Below are 20,107 nucleotides of genomic sequence, written 5' to 3'. Positions count from 1 at the left end.
GGATCCACTCTCCTCCCTTTCTTGAAGATCGGCACCACATTGGCCTTCTTCCAGTCTTCAGGCACTACACCAGAGCACCAGGAGTTTTCAAAGATCTGTGCCAGGGGCTGAGCTATGACTCTCGCCAGCTCCTTGAGTACCCTGGGGTGCAGATTGTCAGGGCCGGCTGACTTGAAGGTATCCAGCTTCTCAAGATGTTCCTTCACGAGGTCAGCATTTATGGAGGGTAGGGGATCCCCAACACCCGGATCTCCCTGTCCCATAGCAGGCATGGGCGTAATGAGCCATGCCCAGGTATGTCTCTTGAGCATAATTGTCTGACAGTGAAAGGAAGGACAGAAGACTGGTAAGTAACCAAAAAATGTGGAACTACAGAGTATTGATTCAGGAAGTTATAGGTGAGGGAGAAAAGTAAATGTCATGATGTGCTCTCTGAAAGCAGTTGGTTTTTTACATCCAGTAGCCATTGGAGAGAAATAAGGAAAACTCACCAAGATTTATCTTCTAGCAGCTGATTTTCCAGACAGCCTCCTATTTTTGGTCTTTGTCATTTTTTTCCCTCTGGCTTTCTCATTGCTTATACTGATAAATACATATTTTGCTCAGGTTGCAACATTTATTTGTCTCAGGGAGGAATTGCTGTTGTTTGATTTGATTTTCCTATGAACAAATTGGGTTTTTTTTTTTAAATTTTGATTGGAAGACTTGATAGGATTTCTTGAGTAAATTCATTGTGATGATTCTGTGAAGAAGGAGATCCCTGGGTTCTTACCAAGCACCTGGAAGGAAGGAAGACAGCTATTAAAATAATTTGTATAGAAAGGCTAATATATGTTTTGTTTCCTTTATTTTATTCAGCATCTCTTCCCAGTGTTTTCCAATTTGGTATTAACCCATGGGTTCTTTAGTCTGGGACACTCATCCTGCAGAAGTGCTGGGGTGCTTATCTCGGATGTTTCTTATTTAATTTCAAAGCTGTCTTTGTTTCAAATTTGGCATTTTTAATGTTATTTCCATCAGAAGTAAAGAACTGTAAGACTGCGGTCGTAGTCAATGTAATTTGTGCTGAAGGAATAAATTGCACAATTCTGTAAGTTTCCTCTTTGAATACATTTTTGTGTCCTTCATTCTAGTTCGTGTCGTATGCTGCAACCTACAATATATTGCTTTGGCCAGTTCAGGCATGTGCTGGGATGCTCCTTATGCAGTAAGATGAGATTGTTAGGCCCAAGGGTCATGAATTAAATCAGATGCCTTTTATGTAGGTGACCAGAATGACTTGCTTACCTATGCTTTTATAAGCATTCCTAAAAACATTCTTCTTTTGGAAGACTAGAAGGTTCCAAGCTAAGCATGGACACATCAGACAGTCAGAACAGTGGAGTTTGGCGAGGGTTAGAGACTTTAGCTGCAATCTAACACTCAATTAATGACGATATTATAGGGAAATTTAAAAAAATGTGAATTAGTGGTATGGTTGTAAATACTGTAGGAGTATTTACATTTTTTAAAAAGCTAATCTCTAATTCTAAGCTAAATTTTAAGTGAAGAATATTGGCTGTAGGTCTCTTAGAAGACCTTGAATAGTGAAAAAAGTATTGTTGGATCTTTTTGAAACCACAGTTCAAATAATTAGGAAGTAGTTCAAAAAAGCAAACACTGTGGGTTGTTTAGCATTATAGTAAAAGGAGCTGGGAGTGCTCCCTGCAGTCCTCTTCATTGCTAAACTCTACTATTTGAATTGCACGTGTTCAGTTCAACTGTCCACCTCAGTCTAAGTATTTAAAAAATCAGGAAATACAATTTAGCCATTTCCAATAATCAGATTTGGAAAAAAGTTTTGGCCCTATTTAAGGGGGAAAAAAAAAGATCCTATGGTGCCTCCGTGCTTTGGAAGAAGGCTTGAATTTGATTGGGGATTACCTTTACTCTGAAAATCTGCCAATTTTGGTCAAGATGGAAACCTTTGAAAAAAATATTTGTAGCTTTCAGTTTGAGTACTCAGGAGAGACTGGCTTGTGCTTGGCAACTCTATAGAGTGTGTTTCAGTAGGTCTGAGTCTGGAGATGGGGCGGGGGGAGACTGGGCTTGATCAAATCCGTGGAAGTCCTTAACCATGGCTTAGCTTAATAACACATCAATTAATGGCATCCATGGTCTTAATCAGGGGATTAAGCCTACAAAAGCCATTAACTGATGCGCTAATAAGCAAGCCCCAGTTTGGGGCCATCTGGCAATCTGTAGGGGTGGGAATTCTGAGGCCCCTTGGCCACTCAAAGTGGGAGGGGGGGACACGCTGTGCTCAGCCCACAAAAATAGTGCTGGGCCCCATGGTCTGCCTGTGAAATGAGTGGGCAACCGCCTCTTAGAAGCACCTACATAGGTTCTTACATATTATCATGTGGTTAACACGTTAAATGGCAAATGTAATGTCACTCAGGGGTCTGTGAACATATCTAGCTCGCTTGAAGCACAGTGCTGGTAACACTGCAGTACTGTAGCTGAGGAACTACCAGTTTGTTGCCTGGTTCCAGTGGTAGCCAGGTATTTTTTTTTTCTGCCCAAGGTAACAGGGAAGTTGCATTACAAGACTTTTAAACAATGGTGTGATTGGGGAGACAAAATGTATTATTATTTTTCTTTTACAGATAATGTCTGCCCTAGACCCTTCTGCAGAGGACATGAGCAACAATCAAATTTCTGAGCTGAATCCATCTTATACACAGCCTCGCTTCCCTCGTGTAAATTTTGATTGGCACAAGCTATCAGAAAAAATGGAGAGAGAATACCAGGAGATTCGCGAGCAGTTGCAAAGAGGTTATAACCCCAGCATGAGAAATGAATGCAAGAGGTTAAAAACGTTCTTCCCTATGACTCTGGTTCATCGTGGGCTCCCACAGAGATGGCTGCTGCCGGGTTTTATTACACAGGGGTTAAGTCTAATATATAGTGTTTCTGCTGTGGGCTGCTTTTATGTGCAACATCACCCAGATTGTCCCCAGATTTGGGGCATAAAAAATTTCGGCCTCAGTGTGACTTTGTGCAAGGGAAAGAGGTGGGTAACATTCTGCGGTATGACATACATGTTCAGAACATAGAGGAGAGTCCGGCAGAGCCTACAGACAGGTACAAAGAGGAGGAGGCTAGACTTCAGTCTTTTGAAGCCTGGCCATTTTATGCCAGAGGAACCCAGCCAGCTGTGCTCTCTAGTGCTGGATTTTTCTTTACAGGTAAATGGAAATAGTGCTTTGAAGAATTCCTGGTTTGATTTATTAAATGATGTATCTGAATTTGCAAGGCATATCTGCTCTACAAGGCTGAGTACCACAGTAACAAATCCAGGTTTTTCTAAATGTTAATTTCCCCTACAGCACAACTTTGATATTGTGGCAGTTTTTCCAAACATAAATCAGAGAGAGATAATTGCCAGCAGGACATATCTGCCCACAGCTCCCCTGGGCAGCTGTTCTCCTGGCTAACAATTTTCCACTGCAGAAACCCCCTCTGCAGTCCCAATACACACCACCATTCACTTAATGGTGTTTGGTGTGCTGGTAGGAGGATCAGGATACTTGACGGTTAGAAGGTACTCCCAAGCTGTGATAATACTTGCCAGTCCAGCTCTGGTTTCACCCCATGAATTTAAGTACTATCTGAAGAAGCTTTTGTACTTTTTGAATTCTCAATTGATATATCACTGCAAAATAGGTCTACTTATGAATCAACATATTGAAAGTAAACTTAGTGATTTTGGAGAAGGCAATAAAATGGTAAACAATGTTATCCTACCAAGACTGTAGAATGTCTTTAAAAAAGAATAAAGTTTCAAGGTTTGGATGCGTACCTCATCTGATAGTTTCCTTTTCAGCCTTGTGCTTCATTAAGTCAGACTCCCCCTAAACTTGCCTAATTCAGAATCACATAACATCTAATCAAGTTTGCATAAGAGTTCCCTGTCATTTCACTCATTACAATGTAAGCCAGAAAGTTCCAATTAAAAAGATCCAAATTATTGAGCTGGTGTTCACTGTGATAGTTGTGTTTGCACAGCTGCTGTGTGGGCAAAAGACCGCACAGAGTCTGGGATTATCTTTGACACATGATTCTCTACATGCAGGTGAAAAAGATAAAGTTCGGTGCTTTGCCTGTGGGGGATGTTTGGGGAACTGGGAAGAAGGTGATGAACCTTGGAAAGAACATGCCAAATGGTTTCCTGAGTAAGTGACTGATCATCCTTGAGAAATTTTTCCTTGCACAGTGAAGGCTGACCTGCATTCACTTTTGACATACTGCTGAAAGAGGACTAATTTAGGCTTTTGGGGTTGCTAAGTGATCAATATCAACATTTTTTTTCCTAAAACAAAAAAGCTTCCCACTATAATTTTTCCAATGTGGGGGTGAGATGACTTCTAAAATGGAACACACATTTGTTCTCTACGTAACTGGTGCCCTTCTTCCTTGCACATTATTTCTAGGACTATTCCAGAGGCTAAGCTATGAGCTAACAGTGGTAAACAGTTGCCCTTAATAATTAGTTGGTTGTGTAAATAATATTGATGGTACCTATACATGTCATGTCCACTTACTGTCTGTGTCTGAAATGAAAAAAATGTTTAAATAGCTTATGGTATCTGAAATCATAACAAAAATAAAAGACCCTTCCCCAAAAGCAGGCCACAGCATTGAAACATTTAATTTCCTTTGTTTTGTAAGTATGAATTCCTTCATCATAAGAAATCCAGTGATGAAATTCAAGAGTACGTTCAAAACTACAGTGGATTTGTAAAAGTGATGGTAAATCATTAATGGATATATATTTTTTCTCTCTTTTTATCATAGAACTTGATGCTGAACTTGCCAAAATTTAATTAGTATGGTTAACATGAGGCAGTAAAAGAAATTCTGCTGACTTCAGGGGTAAACAGCTGACCCACATGTTCAGGTTCTGTAGGACCCTAGTGTCAGAGTCCTGTTGCTATCTGAGGAAACTTGAACTCATGATCCACACTCCCTGGACATTGCAAAATGAGACTGATACAGCTATGGTTAGAACTAGCTGAGAGAGGGAGCTCAAGGGTAGTGTTACTTGTTTTTTATTGATTAAACCAGAAAATCTGGAATGTGGCATGGGTCACCCACAGAATTTTATATTCCCAAGATGAGTTCTATTATATCTCTAAGATTTACTTCTGTCTGTCCTACTTCTTGTAGGGAGTTTCCCATCTCTAGCTGTACCCAGGTGGTGGTTCTTTTCAAGTGTCTTTTCAGCTTTCTTCAAAATCGAAAGTATGTTTAATCAGTTGATATCTGGAGGTGCTAGTGGTCCTAGCCCTGTTGTGTGGTTACTTCTTTTGCTTCACTAACCTACCACATAAACTTGAGATAAAATTTAAGAGAAGAAAATGTTGACTTTGAATTTTCATTCTGCTTGGGGAAAACGTTTCACAACTCCTTTGATAAAGAGGATATTACCTACAGAAACAGATACTGATTGAGAATGAATTTTACTGTAATCCTAAACACTTTTTTCTAGTTTCCTTGATCAGTTTTGAAAATAAACCAGGGGCAGGTTTTATTGTTTTCTAGAGAAAAGACTGTAAATATGCACAAGTAACTAGAAACATTCATAAGTCATACTCTCTCTGACTCCCATGTGCCTCTCAAAGAGAGATCAAGAGAGGAAATGCAACTGGGACTTTAAAAGGAACCATTAGCCATGTCCATACAATATGTGATGCTGCAGACCCATCTGTGACATCACACACCACACATTCAGGCATTTCCCATGCTGCTACCTTGTGGTGCAAGGGTTTTTTTTTAACCTTGGGAGATCCTTGGGTCAAAAAATCCCACGTGGGTGGGGGGGGAAGAGGCAGTACACATGGGTGCCATGCGTGCTGCCCAAAATGAGCTTGGCCCACTGGAGCCACACTCTGGCTGCCAGCCAGGCTCCAAGCTGCAGAAGTGCTATGGCTACAGCTTCCTTGGCCCCCACAACCCTAGGTAAGGTAGCTGGGGCCAGCAGATGGCCAAAGTGATTATTCCTCTTTGGCATAAGTGAGGATTTTGATAGTTAATCTAGAATTCTAAGTAATATTTTTGTATAGCTGTATTTCTGGGAGCTCAGTGGGTGCACTTGGAGTCTGATTTTACCCATATGTTATGGGTGTTAATAGTATGGGAGCTTTTTCAAATAATCAAATGTCTTGGTTTGCAAAGGTGGTCCCATTCCCCACATCTTTGAGGATGAAGGAGTTTGACTGGATTCTTTTAAAACTTGGTCACAGGAAGCTCCAGTTGATGCCACCATGCTTGCCAAATCAGGATTGTTCTACACAGGTCAGTAAAAGGCTCATTAGCTACTGTTTTTAAAAAAGACAACAAATAGGGAAGAAATGGGCCTGTTGTACAATGAGGCTGTTGTACAGGTGAAAGGTGAATACTAAGGTATGGCTGAAAACCTGAGTTAATACTTCATCTTGTGTCCAGTGTGGTTGATCATGTTGAATATGTGGGGAGCAAAGGCAAAATGGGTAACGGGAATGAGCATCTGAATATGTTAATTGCCACATTTCAGTTTTGCTTCCACTTAGAAGAGTCCAACATGGTGTCTCTGCTGAAGATAGGGGAGAAGAAATGGATCAGTGTTACTGCAGACCAGGCAGTTTGACCTCAATGCTGCACAAAGCTTAAGGATTAATTAAGGGGGAAAAGATAAATGTTACAATTTAATATAAGAACTGTTAGGTGAGACAGCAGCTAAATAAAGGGAAAATTATGCCTGATTGTATAGAGGGGAATGTTGTTGACCTGGAGGGGTTTACAAGTGGAGTTCCTCACATGTCATACTTGGAACCAATCTTACCTGCTGTTTTCATTAATGCACTTGGCATGTAAAGCTGAATTGTGCTAATGTAATTTGCTAACAGTTTGAAGCTGTGACACATGGTCAATATGGGTGAGGACTCAAATATTATATGGAAGGAGATGGGTGATGTTGAGGACTGGAGTGTTGGGGATGGAGTGAAATGGTTGAAATTCAGTAGTAGACAGTACTAGGTAATGGACTTGGGGATTAACTTTAAGATATTCTGCCGTAAGCTGGGGACTCGCTACTTGGAAACACTGGAATCAAAAGAAAGATCTGGGTGAACTGATCACAGGATGATTATGAGTCAGCAGCATGGTGACATTTTGGGAAAAGGCAGATGCACATCAATAGGAGTATTAGGTGTAAGAGGTAGGAAGTGATAGTGTCCCTTTAATTGATAGTGATTAGCCTCATCTACTGCTAGTGCTGAGCAGTAGATGAGGCTCAATTGTGTGCAGTACTGGGGTTTGTATTTTAAAAAGGACTTGAGAAATTAGAGAAGGTCCTGAGCTCAGAGAGAAAAGTGGTGAAGGGCTTGGAAGGCAAGCTATGTGAGGAGAAGCTTGAAAGATCTCACTACCTTTTCTTCATTGCTGCAGAGAGCAGGACACCAATGGCTTGAAGTTGTAGAAAATAGGTTTAGATTGGATATTAGGAAAAAAAACTTCTTCACTGTTAAAATATTGAGGCAGTGGAATAAACTGCCTAGGGAAATTACAGAATCTCCAACATGGGTTTTTTTTCAAGAAGACTTTGGATAGGCACTGGTAAGGGATGATCTAGGAGTAGCTGTGCCTGGACTGCTCTGTGAAGAGCAATAGTTGGAAACTGAGAACCCCTCACCCCTACTCACACACAGATTACTGGGAGATAATGAGAAGAGCCCTGCAGCCCAGAGCAGGTTAATATTGGAGAGGACCGTGTTCAGCAGTAGCAGAATGAAACAGAGCTCCACAGCTGGTTTAGTTAACTTCAGATTAAAGCAGCTGGGAGAAGGTTAGGAAGGGGAGACAGAAAGTGGAGGTCTGGCTTTCCAGCTAGAGGGTGTGATGTGTGAGTCGTGTTTTTTTTATCTCCAGGTTGCAGACCTGAGTGGAGGGTGTTTGGTTTTTTCCCCATACTTACGGGCTTTGCTGATTGCCACATGGGGCTGGGTAGGAATTTTTTCCCTGCCTGTTGCTATGCGTGTCAGGGTTTGTTGGGTTTTTTTGCCTTCCTTGGAAGCATTGGGTGATGGCTGCAGCCAAGGCTAGGGATTTTGACTGGGGTATGCCAGTGCTTCTGCCGGGATTAAAACATAAAGGTTCCTATGTTAGAGGGTCTTGTCCCTCCTCTCAGGGTCACACTGCTCACCACATTTGGGAACAGGAAGGAATTTTAAACTGTGGTCAGACTGTGGTTATTTTTGCTTTCCTCTGTAGTGGGGCATGGCCCTGTTTTTTGGATCTCTCAAGTGCATTTGAACAACACTTGCAGCAGATAGGGTTCCCTTGGTGTTTTTTGGGCAATGTGCCTTGTAATTGTGTACCAGGGTTGATTCTGTAGTTTTAGGAGTAGGTTAGACAAGCACTTGTGTAGATACTGATATTCCTGGCTTGAGTAGGGAGTCGGAGTGGATGACCTCTTGAGGTCCTCCTAGCCCTACTTTTCTGTGATTCCATGTGAGTATATAATGCATCAGGCAAGATATGTCCAGATACAGGGATATTAGAAAGTGATGCTTTTGGGTAAGGAACTAGTGAGACCATGTGGAATACTCTATACATTTGTGGTCACCCCTGTTCAAGAAGAATGAAATCTGGAGTGATCAGGGAAATTAATTTCCCACCTTTTGACGGGAGGCTGGAAGAGTTGGGCTTGTTTAGGATAGCAAAATGAGGCCTGAGAGTGGGCATTATCTTTCTTTCAAGTTGAACAGTAGGAGTTCAACATTAGGAAAGGAAAAGAGCCTTTTAAGCTCATGGCCAATTTTGATCACCAAAAATTTAGACTGTAACTTTGAAGAAGGTTTCTAATCATCAAAGGAGTGAGGATTTGAACCTTTGTAAAGTGAAGGCAAGAAACCAAATCTGTGTTTTAAATGAGGCTTGATAGGTTTATAAAAGGGATTTATAACATAATTAGCTGTAGTAGCAGGGACTTGGGCCCAGTAACTAAAAGGGTCTTAGAATCATAGGATGCTTGAACACTTGACGGGGGTTTAGTTCTCCCCAAATTGAAACGGAGGGTTTAAAAACCCACTGTTTCAATTTAGAGAGAACTAAACCCCCATTGTGAGTACAGGGGTGAGAGACCCGATCCTCAGGGGCTGTGCAACCCGGTGGCAGCTCATGCAGGAAGGCTTGATTGAGGTGGGGAAACAGCAAGGACTTTGATCTCTCTCTCTTTTTCTCTGCCTGCCTGCCTGAGCAGCTTGGGGCCTGGTGCTTCCCTCTGCAGCGGTGGTGCCCCCCAAGACCACCCAGGCCAGGTGCCAGTGGGCGGGTGCTGCTTGGGGCACACTGCCACCACAAAGGGAAGCACTGGGGTCCTCTGCAGCTCAGATACTACTCATCCCACCTGCAGCTTGCCCTTCCTGCCGCGGGAGAGGCAGGTAAGGTCCAGCACCCCATGCACTGTCCCCACCGCCTGGGACTACCCAGGAATGACTGTCTTACCCTTGGGGTAGAGTGGCAAAGTAGCAGGAAGGTGGCTGGTGTGGTGGCGGCAGAAGAAGGTGGTGGGGATGGTACACCAAGTGCTGCAACCCTGCCAAACCTGAGATTCCCCGAGTACGTTGGCTTCCAGCACCCCATGCACCATTGCATTTTGTTAGGTAGCAAACTAAAATATCTCAGATGGGTTTTACCATGCTTTGTTACGAAGTTATTTAAAGTGGAATACTCTGCTGAGTGAGTAAATAGCAGTTCCATTAAAGTGATGCAAACAGTTAATTAAGCTGTTTTAAAGGCCAATTTTGTTGTGTGTACAAAGGCCCATAGAATCGTAGAAAATTAGGGCTGGAAGGGTCCTCCGGAGGTCTTCTAGTCCAACCCCCTGCTCAAAGCTAGACCATCCCCAACTAGATCATCCCAGCCAAGGCTTTGACTAGCCAGGTCTTTAAAAACTTCCAAGGATGGAGATTCCACTACCTCTCTAGGTAACCTGTTCCAGTGTTTTACTACCCTCCTAGTGAGAGAATTTTTCCTAATATCTAACTTAAACTTCTCTTGCTGAAACTTGAGACCTGTTGTTTCTTGTTCTGTCATCTGCCAATACTGAGAACAGTCTAGCTCCGTCCTCTTTCGAACGCTGTTTCAAGTAGTTGAAGGCTGCTATTAAATCCCCCCTTGGTCTTCTCTTCTCTAGACTAAATAAGCCCGGTTCCCTCAGCATCTCAGAAGCCATGTGCCCCAACCTCCTCACCATTTTTGTTGCCCTCACTGGACACTCTCCAATTTGTCCACATCCTTTTTGTAGTGGGTAGCCCAAAACTGAACACAGTTCTCCACCAGTGGCTCACCAGTGCTGAACAGAGGGGAGTAATCATTTCCCTTGCCCTGCTGACAATACTCCTACCCAGGCAGCCCAGTATGCTGTTAGCCCTCAACCTGTACTGGTGCATGGGATTGCTACATCTTAAGTGAAGGACTTTGCACTTCATGGATTTCATAGATTTCATAGATGTTAGGGTTGGAAGGGACCTGTTAGATCATTGAGTCCAGCCCCTGCCTTGGGCAGGAAAGAGTGCTGGGGTCAGATGACCCCAACCAGGTGTTTGTCCAATCTCCTCTTAAATAGCTCCAATGAAGGGGATAACACCACCTCCCTTGGAAGTGTATTCCACACTTTGGCAACCCTCTCTATAAAGAATTTTTTCCTGACGTCCAATCTAAATTTGCTCTCTTCCAGTTTGTGGCCATTGTTTCTAGTTACCCCGATGGGCACCCTGGTAAACATTGCATCCCCTATTTCCTGCTGCCCCCCCTGATGAGTTTGCATATGGCCACAGGATCACCTCTCAGCCTTCTCTTGTGGAGACTGAAGAGATTCAGGCCCTCAATCAGACCTCATAGGGTTTTTCCTGTAAGCCTTTAACCAGATGGGTGGCCCTCCTTTAAACCCTTTCCAGGTTATCTACATCCCTCTTGAAGTGCAGCACCCAAAACTGGAGAGTGTACTCCAGCTGCGGCCTGACCAATGCCCCATAGAGGGGAAGTATCATCTCCATTAACCTGTTTGTGATGCACCTACTTATGCAAGAAAGAGCGTGGTTAGTTTTACTTATTACTTCATCACATTGGCGACTCTTGTTCATTTTGGCATTGACTCCGACTCTGAGATCACTTTTTGCAGTTGTGCTACTTAGAATGCTACCTCCCGGGCTACAGGTGTGTTGACAATTTTTCCTCCCCTGGTACAACACATGAGACTTACCTTTGTTAAACTACATCCTATTCTGTTCTGCCCACTTCCCCAGCCTGTCCAAATCCATCTGGACTCGCTCCCTGTACTCTAGTTTGTTTACCTCACCCCATAGCTTGGTGTCATCTGCAAACCTGGACAGGGTGCTTTCTACTCCCTCATCCAAGTCACTGATGAAGATATTGAACAGTCCCAGTCCCAGGACTACATTTCTCCAAGTAGAAACCAACCCATCCACCACCACTCTATGGGTGCATCTCATAAGCGAATTTTCCACGCACTGGACTGTGTAATAATCTACATTGCAGCTGTTTAGTTTATTTATAAGAATTAGGTGAGACACTGTGTCAAAGACCTTTTTAAAATCTATGTAACTAATATCTAATTCTATTCCTTCATCCAAACATTTTGTGACCCGGCTGTAAAAAACCAAAAACCAAAAAACCAAAACAAAAAATAAAAACAGGTTAGTCAGGCAGTATCTGCCTGCTATGAACCCATGCTGTTGAGTGCCATGAGTGCTCAGACAGTTGCACTAGTGGTTCCACTATGACTCCAGCTAATTCCCTGAGTACCCTAGAATGAAGATCATCAGGGCCTGTTGACTTAAATACATCCAACCCCACCAAGTGCCCCTTTACTAGGTCAGCGCTAACAGTTGGTGGGTTGGTATCTATCTTTGCGCTCACCTGAAGTCCCATTGGGATGCATTGGGTTGTATCTGTGTCCAGGAACACAGATGCAAAGGAATCATTTAGGGGCTCCACTTTGGCCATATTATCAGTTATCAGTTGCCCTACTCCATCTTGAAGGGGGCCCTATGTTACTCTGTGCTTTCTTTTCATTTCCTATGTATTTAAAGAATGACTTTTTGTTATTCTTAACTTTTGCTGCCAGCCTAAGCTCCATTTCTGCTTTGGCCCTCCTCACTGCTTCCCTGCAAACTCAAGCCAGGTATAATTCTCCATGGTGACTGCCCCCTGCCTCCATAGCCTCTTGGCCTCTCTTTTTTCCTCCCAGGCTGTCCTGGATTTCCCTGCTCAAGCAAGAGGGGCCATCCCAGTACACATAAAGTGTGTGTACTTTCTGTGCCTGCAGGATCAGTCCCTTGAGAAACTCCCATCTTTCCTAGACTCCCATCTCTCCGATGCTTTTGCCTGTCAGTCCCTCCCTAACTAATCTCCTGAGCTTGTTGAAGTTGGCCTTCCTGAATTCTAGCACTTCAGACCTAGTAATTATCTTTCCCACCTTTTGCCAGATAGTGAACTCTATCAATAGGTGGTCACTATCTCCTTGGTTACCTTGTACCTGCAGATCCCCCACCAAGTCATCCCCTGCGGCCAGCACCAAGTCTATTAAGGCATTTCCCTTAGTGGGAACATTTACCTCCTGTGGTAGGTGAAGGTCCTGTAAGCAGGTTAAAAACTTATGTGAATGGGCAGACCTGGCTGCCTGTTCTTCCCAGCAGATGTCTGGGAAGTTTAGGTCACCCGTGATGACCAGGTCCTTTGAGCACACTGCCTCTGAGAGCTGTCTTGAATTCTAGGTCTAACTCATCTCCCTGGTGTTGGGGTCTGTAATAAACCCCCACTACCCTTTCTCCCTGACCCCCCACCCCCTGTAATATGACCCATAGTACCTCAATTTGTCCTTCTTCTAGGACCAAATTAACTACAAAAGATGTATATTGCTCCTTAACATAGAGAGCAATGCCCCCACTTTTTTTCTGCACTCTATCCTCTCTGTACAGCCTGTAGCCCTCAGTGCCAACCACCCAGTCGTGGGTGTCCCACCAGGTTTTTAGTAGCCCAACCAGGTCAAATTCTTTATTTGCAAGCAGGAATGCAAATTCCTTCCGCTTGTTCCCCATGCTCCTAGCATTAATATACAGACATTTAAGCCCCCCAATAGCTGCCCTTAGTACTTCCCCATCCTGATGCTTAGCAGGGTCCTTGGTACTTACCTGGATTGTTCCAGCACTTGGCTCATAGTTTGTCGTTCCTGGCCTCACCCTGTCATCAATATCCCCATCCCCCGACGAACCTAGTTTAAAGCCCTGCATAGGAGATCAGCCAACCTGTAAGAGAACAGACTCTTACCTCTTGAAGAGAGATGTAGCCCGTCTTGTCCAAACAAGGCCCTATCTTGGAAATGCAGGTCATGGTCAAGGAATCCAAACCCCACATGATGGCACCAGCTCCAAAGCTGTTAGTTGACCTCTAACACAGTTGCTGTGTTGCCATCCATGACTGCTGACCAGAAGGATGGCTGAGAAGACCACCTTTGCCCCCCCCAAACTTCTAAGCCTGGATCCCAGCGCCATGTAGTCGCTCATGACCCTGCCTGGACTATTCCGGACTGTGTCATTTGTTCCTACGTGGATCAGAACCATAGGATAGTAGTTGGAGGGCCTGATCAGGTCTGAAATCCTCATTGTGACATTTTGAATCCGGGCTCCAGGCAGGCAGCGTACCTCCCATACCATGGGATCTGGGCAGCAGGTGGCTCCCTCTGTCCCTCTCAGGAGGGAATCACCCACCATGATGACCCATTGTCTTCTCCGGCTGCATGGTTGTCCCACAGTTTGCTTGGTGGTGGCTGTGGCTGTGGCCTCCACTGCTGCACTCTCTGCCAGTGACACCGGGGCCTCATATCTGTTCTCCAGCTGCACTGAGGTAGTCACTCTGGCAGTGCGACACCTAGCCCTGGAGGTGACTGTCTGCCACCTGGCCGCATCAGTTCCCTCCTGTGATGCCTTCCTTCCAGGTGTGTGGTCCTGCAGAGAATGGAAGTACCCATCAGTCTCTTCCTCAATCGCCCTGATCCCCCGCAGCCTGATAACCTCTGCCTGGAGTTCCCTCACCTGTCCCTCCAGGGCTTCAAGCTTGGCACACATGGACAGGTGAGGGGACTCCTGGGCCATCCACCAACCCTGGTCTCTAGAGCCCCTACCAGGCAGCTCCCACAGACACAGGGCCAGGGCACTGCCAGCCCATCCAAAGACCCCGTCTGGGTAAGAAGCCTCACAGGAGCTCTGGGCCAGAGGCCGCACTGGGGTAGTATCCCTGGCTGTGCTCCGTGTCACCACCCCCATAGTAGTATCCATCCTCCTCATTTACTCACCTGAAGTCCTTGTGTTAGGCTGCCAACGTTAGGGGTTGAGGCCCCTCCTTTGTGAACTCCTGCACTAACTCCAGCGCACCCCTGAAGAGCATGCCTGTTTGTGTGGCCTGTTCATGCAGCTCCTGCCCGACGCAGCTGAATAGGGATGGGAGGGGGAAAAAAACCCTACAGCTGGCCTGGCTCCTCCTTGCCCTTCTCCCCTCCCCCCCCCACTTGCCCAGGTTACCTTGCTGCTGCTGCTGCTGGCTCCTCGCCCTCTGGTCCCATCGCTCTACTCTTCTCGGTGGGGTCAGCGGGAGAGCCGAGGGCACACGTGCACTGGACATGTGTGCCCTCTTTGGCATCCTGGTCCTTGTTGAACCTCATGAGATTTCTTTTGGCCCAGTCCTTCAATTTGTCTAGGTCACTCTGAATCCTAGCCCCACCCTCCAGCATATCTACTACTCTGCCCAGCTTGGTGTCATCCGGAAACTTGTTGAGTGTGCACTCTGCACTATCTTCCAGGTCGTTGATGAAGACATTGAACAAAACTGGCCCCAGGACTGACCTGGGGCACTCTACTTGATACCAGCTGCCAACTAGACATCTAGCCCTTTAAGCCTGATGCTGTAGCCAGTTTTCTGTCCGCCTTAAGTTCATTCATCCAGTCCGTACTTCCTTAGCTTGCTTGCAAGAATGTTGTGGGAGACGGTATCAAAAGCCTCGCTAAATTCAGGGTATACCACATCCAGTGGTCTCCCCACATCCACAGATTCAGTCTTATCAGCATAGAGATCCTGTGTGTCTTTGTTAGTATGTTTTTCTCATTTGATTTTTCCAAACAACCCTATGTGCAAAACTGTTCATTTTTGTAAGTATGGGGAACAAAAATGTAAAACTTAAAGATACTTAATGAAGACATCCTTGGCTCCAAGATGAGGAGCCTGTGAGGGTTGCCTGGTTGGTCTCCAGTGTGTAGTCATATAGCCTCAGGATTAACTCAACTTCTTGCTCTCCGCCAGCAACTCAGAAGAGTTTCTCCATGATCCTAGCATCTGTCTTTTCCTACACATTTCCTTCACTGGAATCCAGAAAGAGAGAGGTTCAATCATTATAATGTTAAACAAAAGGGAAATTATGCAAACCTCTTATAATTTACTTTGAATTCCTCAAGCATTTTGTGGAAACTAACATAACATAAAGGTTTTGTTTTCTGTTTTGAATAACAGAGCCCTTTCATTCTATTAGAAGACAAATTATTCATGTAAACTAATAAAAAGAATTATGCTCCAATTATATTGTACTGTTGATATGTTAATCAGAAAATGCAGAAACATATATGATCCCCTTTTGTGACATGTTATTCCCTGTGTGTAGGTGAAAGGGATGTTGTTCAATGCTTTGCCTGTGCTGGGCTTTTGCAGAAATGGGAGGAAGGTGATGATCCAGGGAAAGAACATGCAAAATGGTTCCCTGAGTAAGTAACTAAATGCCCTTAAGAACTATCTCTGTGTTTGCCTGGATTTTCCCTTAAAAATAACATGGCTATTTTTAGTATCTTCTGAGTGTAAAGCATCTGAACCTTCAAAATGTTTAGATGGGAGAAATTTGATTCTGAAAATAAATCAAGCTTAGATCAGTAGCATTTTCATGTGTGAATATTTGCAAAGCAAACATGGGTGGTTCAACACAGTGCTAGATTTTGGCTGCTGTCCTGAAAACCCTCACACTGCAAGCAGCCCCTTTGAACTCCTTGCAGGGGTGCCTGTCAGTAGGTTTGACAGATGTGTGCCTTGGTGTCTAATCTGTGTGGGACCTGTTCTACCATCCTTCTTATGGCAAAAGTGGTCTTATTAAAATCAGCGGGATTATGTGCACGGAAGGGAATTTTCAATAGTAGCAGCGAAGGTTTGACTCCATATGAAGAGCTGAAGGTCTGGGAACAAACCAGTGCTTCCATTGTCTGTGGCAGCAGTATGTTTCTGGTCAAGGAAGGGTTTTGCCAAGCTTTGGATAGATCTTTTTACTGTATTGTTTTATTGGAAGAGTGGCCATGCAGATAAATGTAGGGACAAGGAGTAAGGCCAGCAGGAGCTAGGCTGTTCTCAGTGGTGGCAGATGACAGAACAAGGAGCAATGGTTCCAAGTTGGTGCAAGGGAAGCTTAAGTTAGATATTAGGAATAATTTTCTTAGTAGGAGGGTAGTAAAACCCTGGAACAGGTTACCTAGAGATATGGTGGAATCTGTATCCTTGGAGGTTTTCAAGACCTGGCTAGACAAAGTTTTGGCTGGGATGATATCGTTGGGAATGGCCCTGCCTTGAGCAGGGAGTTGGACTAAATGACCTTCTAAGGTCCCTTCCAACTCTAATTTTCTATGCTTCTATCAAACCCTGCTGGATTTCTTTCCCCAGGGGTATAAAATGTGTTCTGAAAAGCATCTAAAAACAGGAAAGTTTTCTGCCTGATTTCCATTTGCTGTTAACAAGGGAAAAATAGAAGCAAGCAAATTAAGAAAAATCCCATCAGTTTTCATATTGATATTGATTTTTCATAAAATATCTGAAAAATTCATTTTAGTTGCAAGTGCTCAGTACCACTCAATGAAACACTGGAAGAGCCAGCAGAGAACAAATTGGCCTGTCAGTCTGAGCAGGTAATAGGTCTTACTCTTTGCTCTTGGCTGGAAAAGTCTTGCTTTGCTATTCAGAAATGGAAGGTCTTGTCACAGCAAAGTTGTGTGTCTTTTGTTTGCAGTAACCAAAATTTTCTCTAAAGTCAGCTTAAACCCTATACCTACGTGGTAAAGTTTTTTTTGTTTGTTTGTTCGGTTTTGGTCTCTTTTATTGTGAAGAATAAAGGAACTCACCAATGCATGGTTTTGCTCTACCATGTAGAAAATGGTGTTTATCTTTAATTCTATTCCTGTGTGTGCAGTTGATGCATAATGCGGTTCGTTTCTCTGGAGGCTATAAAAATTACAGACACACACTCATTAGATGGCACAAAAGGTGTATTTGCAAATAGGGTCAGAGCAGAGTCAAAAACTCAGATTACTCTGAACCCACCAAGGAATTTTGCAGGCTGTATTTGTCTTTTTTTTTTTGGGCATGTGTGCAGAAACAGGAACTTTTACAGCATACTTGTGGTTACATCACTACATACATTGCATGTATAGTATAATTAACTACTTAAGTATGCAGGGCGGAGAGGTAAATATGCATCAGCTAATTAAGCATGCTTAGAGACTACTATAGGTCACCAAGAGTTCAACCCCCCCCCCCTTTCAAGGACACAGTCAGTTGAATTCCAGCTTCTGTAATCTGTATGAGAAAGGCTAGGGAGAAGCTGGGGGAGAGTCTGCGATTTAGTATAAGAAAAGCTGTGGCAAGGCTGGGAAAGAAAAAAAGTCCTTGGCAGTGTTTCTTTCTTATCGGGTGCAAGATGCAAGCTGTGCATTTTTAACAATACTCCATTTCTAACAATATTCCATTTCTAACAATATTCCCCCCTCAAGATGCTTTCTGCTCCCCATTTTTATTTAGGCAGATCAAGATAATTACGAGGAATTTTTCTGAGTACCATGACTTTTGCTACAGTCTGCGCTTTGCGGGGGACTGCTGCAACTTGCATCCTTTCAACTGTGGTGGTTATCAATCTTTTTGAAGCAGGTGTCTTTATCATACGGGGATGATTGTGGAGTGGATGGGTTACACTTCATCCACGTGAAGTTTGGGAGCTTAACAGGAGTAGAATTCCATTGACCTGCATACTTGCTGCAATTAAGGGCATAACAGGTAGTGCATGTTCAGACCCATTTCATTGTCCATGTACACTGGCTATGTCCCAAACTCCTCCCTGTACCATTATTGCTAATACAGTACTCTCCTAATGCCACTTGGGAAAGATCCCAGCTGCGGTTCTCATCCCATTCTTGACCAGTATTCTTAACATCCGCCTCATCACTTACTCACCATTTTGGGGCCAAAGGAAAAGCCCTCCAAGGCCACTGTTCTCCGGCCTCTCGGAGTTTCCCACAGGCCCAGCAGTTGGTGAGATTGAAGGTACCTGCAATTCTTTTCATCTTGTCAACATACAAATTTGTCCCTGGGGGAGCAATTGGGGGAAGCGGGGATATAGGCTGGTGGCTAGGGCTGCTCAATCCTGCTTCTCTTACTACATAGATAACAACAAGGCATATTAAGATTCCCACCATATTCTCCCTTTCTTGAAATCAAATACAGCCTAAACTTTTTCTTTTTATTTTCTTGTCTAATTTTCTGAACTTTGATTAAGCTGTCTCAGGTGCACTTGGAGATTACCAGTGGGTTCACAGCTCCACTTGCTGGCTTCTTGTTCCGAGGACGACTCAGCTTCCGGAGTGAGTTCGTCCTGGGAGTTGGTGTCCTTTGACGCTTGTGGATGTCGTTTCACACGGGTATGGTGTATCCAACGGTCATAGCCAGCAATCTTTACAGCGGTGTGGGTTGTTAGAAGTAGCTGGAAAGGGCCACTCCACCTCTTAGTCAAAGGTTCCTTTTTCCACCGCTGCACCAAGACCCAGTCTCCCGGGCAGAAGTCATGTACCGGAACGTCTAAAGGCAGATGCTGAAAGGAGGCTGCATACATGTGAAGAGAAGACAAGACAGACTGCAAAGCAATAACGTATATATGAAGCTCGCTATTATCTAATTCAAAAGTTACATTTTCTTGCATCCCAGGGGGTAAGACTCGAGGGGGCTTGCCAAACATAATTTCATATGGGGTTAATTTAATGCCCCGTTGGGGAGTGTTTTGAATGCAAGTAAGAGCTAGCGGCAATGCTTGAGGCCACTTAAGGCGTGCTTCAATACAGATTTTGGTGAGTAGAGTCTTTAAGGTCCTATTCATGTGTTCCACTTGTCCTGAACTTTGTGGTTTCCCTGGTGTGTGTAGTTTCCAAGTGATCTTGAGAGCTTGTGCAACTTCTTGAACTACCTTTCCCACAACGTGTTGTCCTTGATCCGACTCGATGGATTCAGGCAGAGAATACCGGGGAATGATCTCCTGCAACAAATACTTCACTACTGTAGCCGCAGTGGCAGTCCTGGTGGGCCATGCCTCGACCCAACCAGAGAGCTGGTCTACCATGACAAGTAAAAACCCATGATGTCTGGACCGTGGGAGTTCGGCAAAATTAATCTGCCATGCTTGTCCAGGGTACGCTGCCCAGGGTGTACCTCCCATTGGCACAGGGGGTTTCCTTCGAGGGTTTACTTTCTGGCATGTGATGCACCTGGTAGCAATACGCTGAGCTTCTACATATAGCCCTGGGGCTACTGCTTGGCGGATCACTAGATCACCCATAGCCAAGCCTCCCATATGGGTTCTTGCATGGAGCTGATGCAGCACTTTCCGAAGCAATGGCCTGGGTATCATGACCTTTTCTCCGGGTACTATCCACCACCCCTGGGAGTTCTTTTCTGCACAAGCTTTTTGTGCAAATTTATCTTCTTTAGGGGAATACTGCAGGACTAAATCCCGGACGTATGGCCCTATGGCATGGGACAAGGCCTGCCTGGATACTTCCTCCGCTTCTGCACCAATAAATGCGGCTTCCTTTGCTGCCGCATCAGCCTTTGCGTTTCCAAGCTTATGCTTTTCCTCAGCAGCCTTCCCATGGGCCCGCACATGAATGACTGCTACCTCTTTAGGCTGGTGGAGTGCCTCTAGTAGCTTGATAATCTGAGG

General features: G+C 44.4%; 2 protein-coding genes across 2 annotated transcripts in view; one reads left to right on the top strand and one right to left on the bottom strand.

Moving 5' to 3' along the window:
* The first annotated feature begins 279 nt into the window (after window positions 1-279).
* Window positions 280-20,107, top strand: part of LOC149868192 (baculoviral IAP repeat-containing protein 1-like) — a 40,479-nt gene continuing 20,651 nt past the window's right edge. Inside the window, 9 exon segments of the mRNA XM_090037632.1 lie at window positions 280-294; window positions 2,649-2,865; window positions 2,868-3,230; window positions 4,118-4,221; window positions 4,714-4,793; window positions 5,432-5,482; window positions 6,218-6,339; window positions 15,755-15,854; window positions 16,958-17,033. Of these exon segments, the coding sequence (XP_089893758.1) occupies window positions 280-294; window positions 2,649-2,865; window positions 2,868-3,230; window positions 4,118-4,221; window positions 4,714-4,793; window positions 5,432-5,482; window positions 6,218-6,339; window positions 15,755-15,854; window positions 16,958-17,033 (1,128 nt within the window).
* LOC149868193 (uncharacterized) lies at window positions 7,082-14,198 on the bottom strand. Its single transcript, XM_090037163.1, is given in 3 exon segments — window positions 7,082-7,125; window positions 13,375-13,496; window positions 13,498-14,198. Coding segments are annotated over 3 exon segments (867 nt in total).

This window comes from Crocodylus siamensis, chromosome 3, assembly GCF_052110815.1.
Source record: "Crocodylus siamensis isolate JL-2025a chromosome 3, ASM5211081v1, whole genome shotgun sequence".
Lineage (NCBI taxonomy): Eukaryota > Metazoa > Chordata > Crocodylia > Crocodylidae > Crocodylus > Crocodylus siamensis.
Note: the sequence above shows the minus strand (reverse complement) of the source record. Positions and strands in the feature narration are given on the sequence as shown.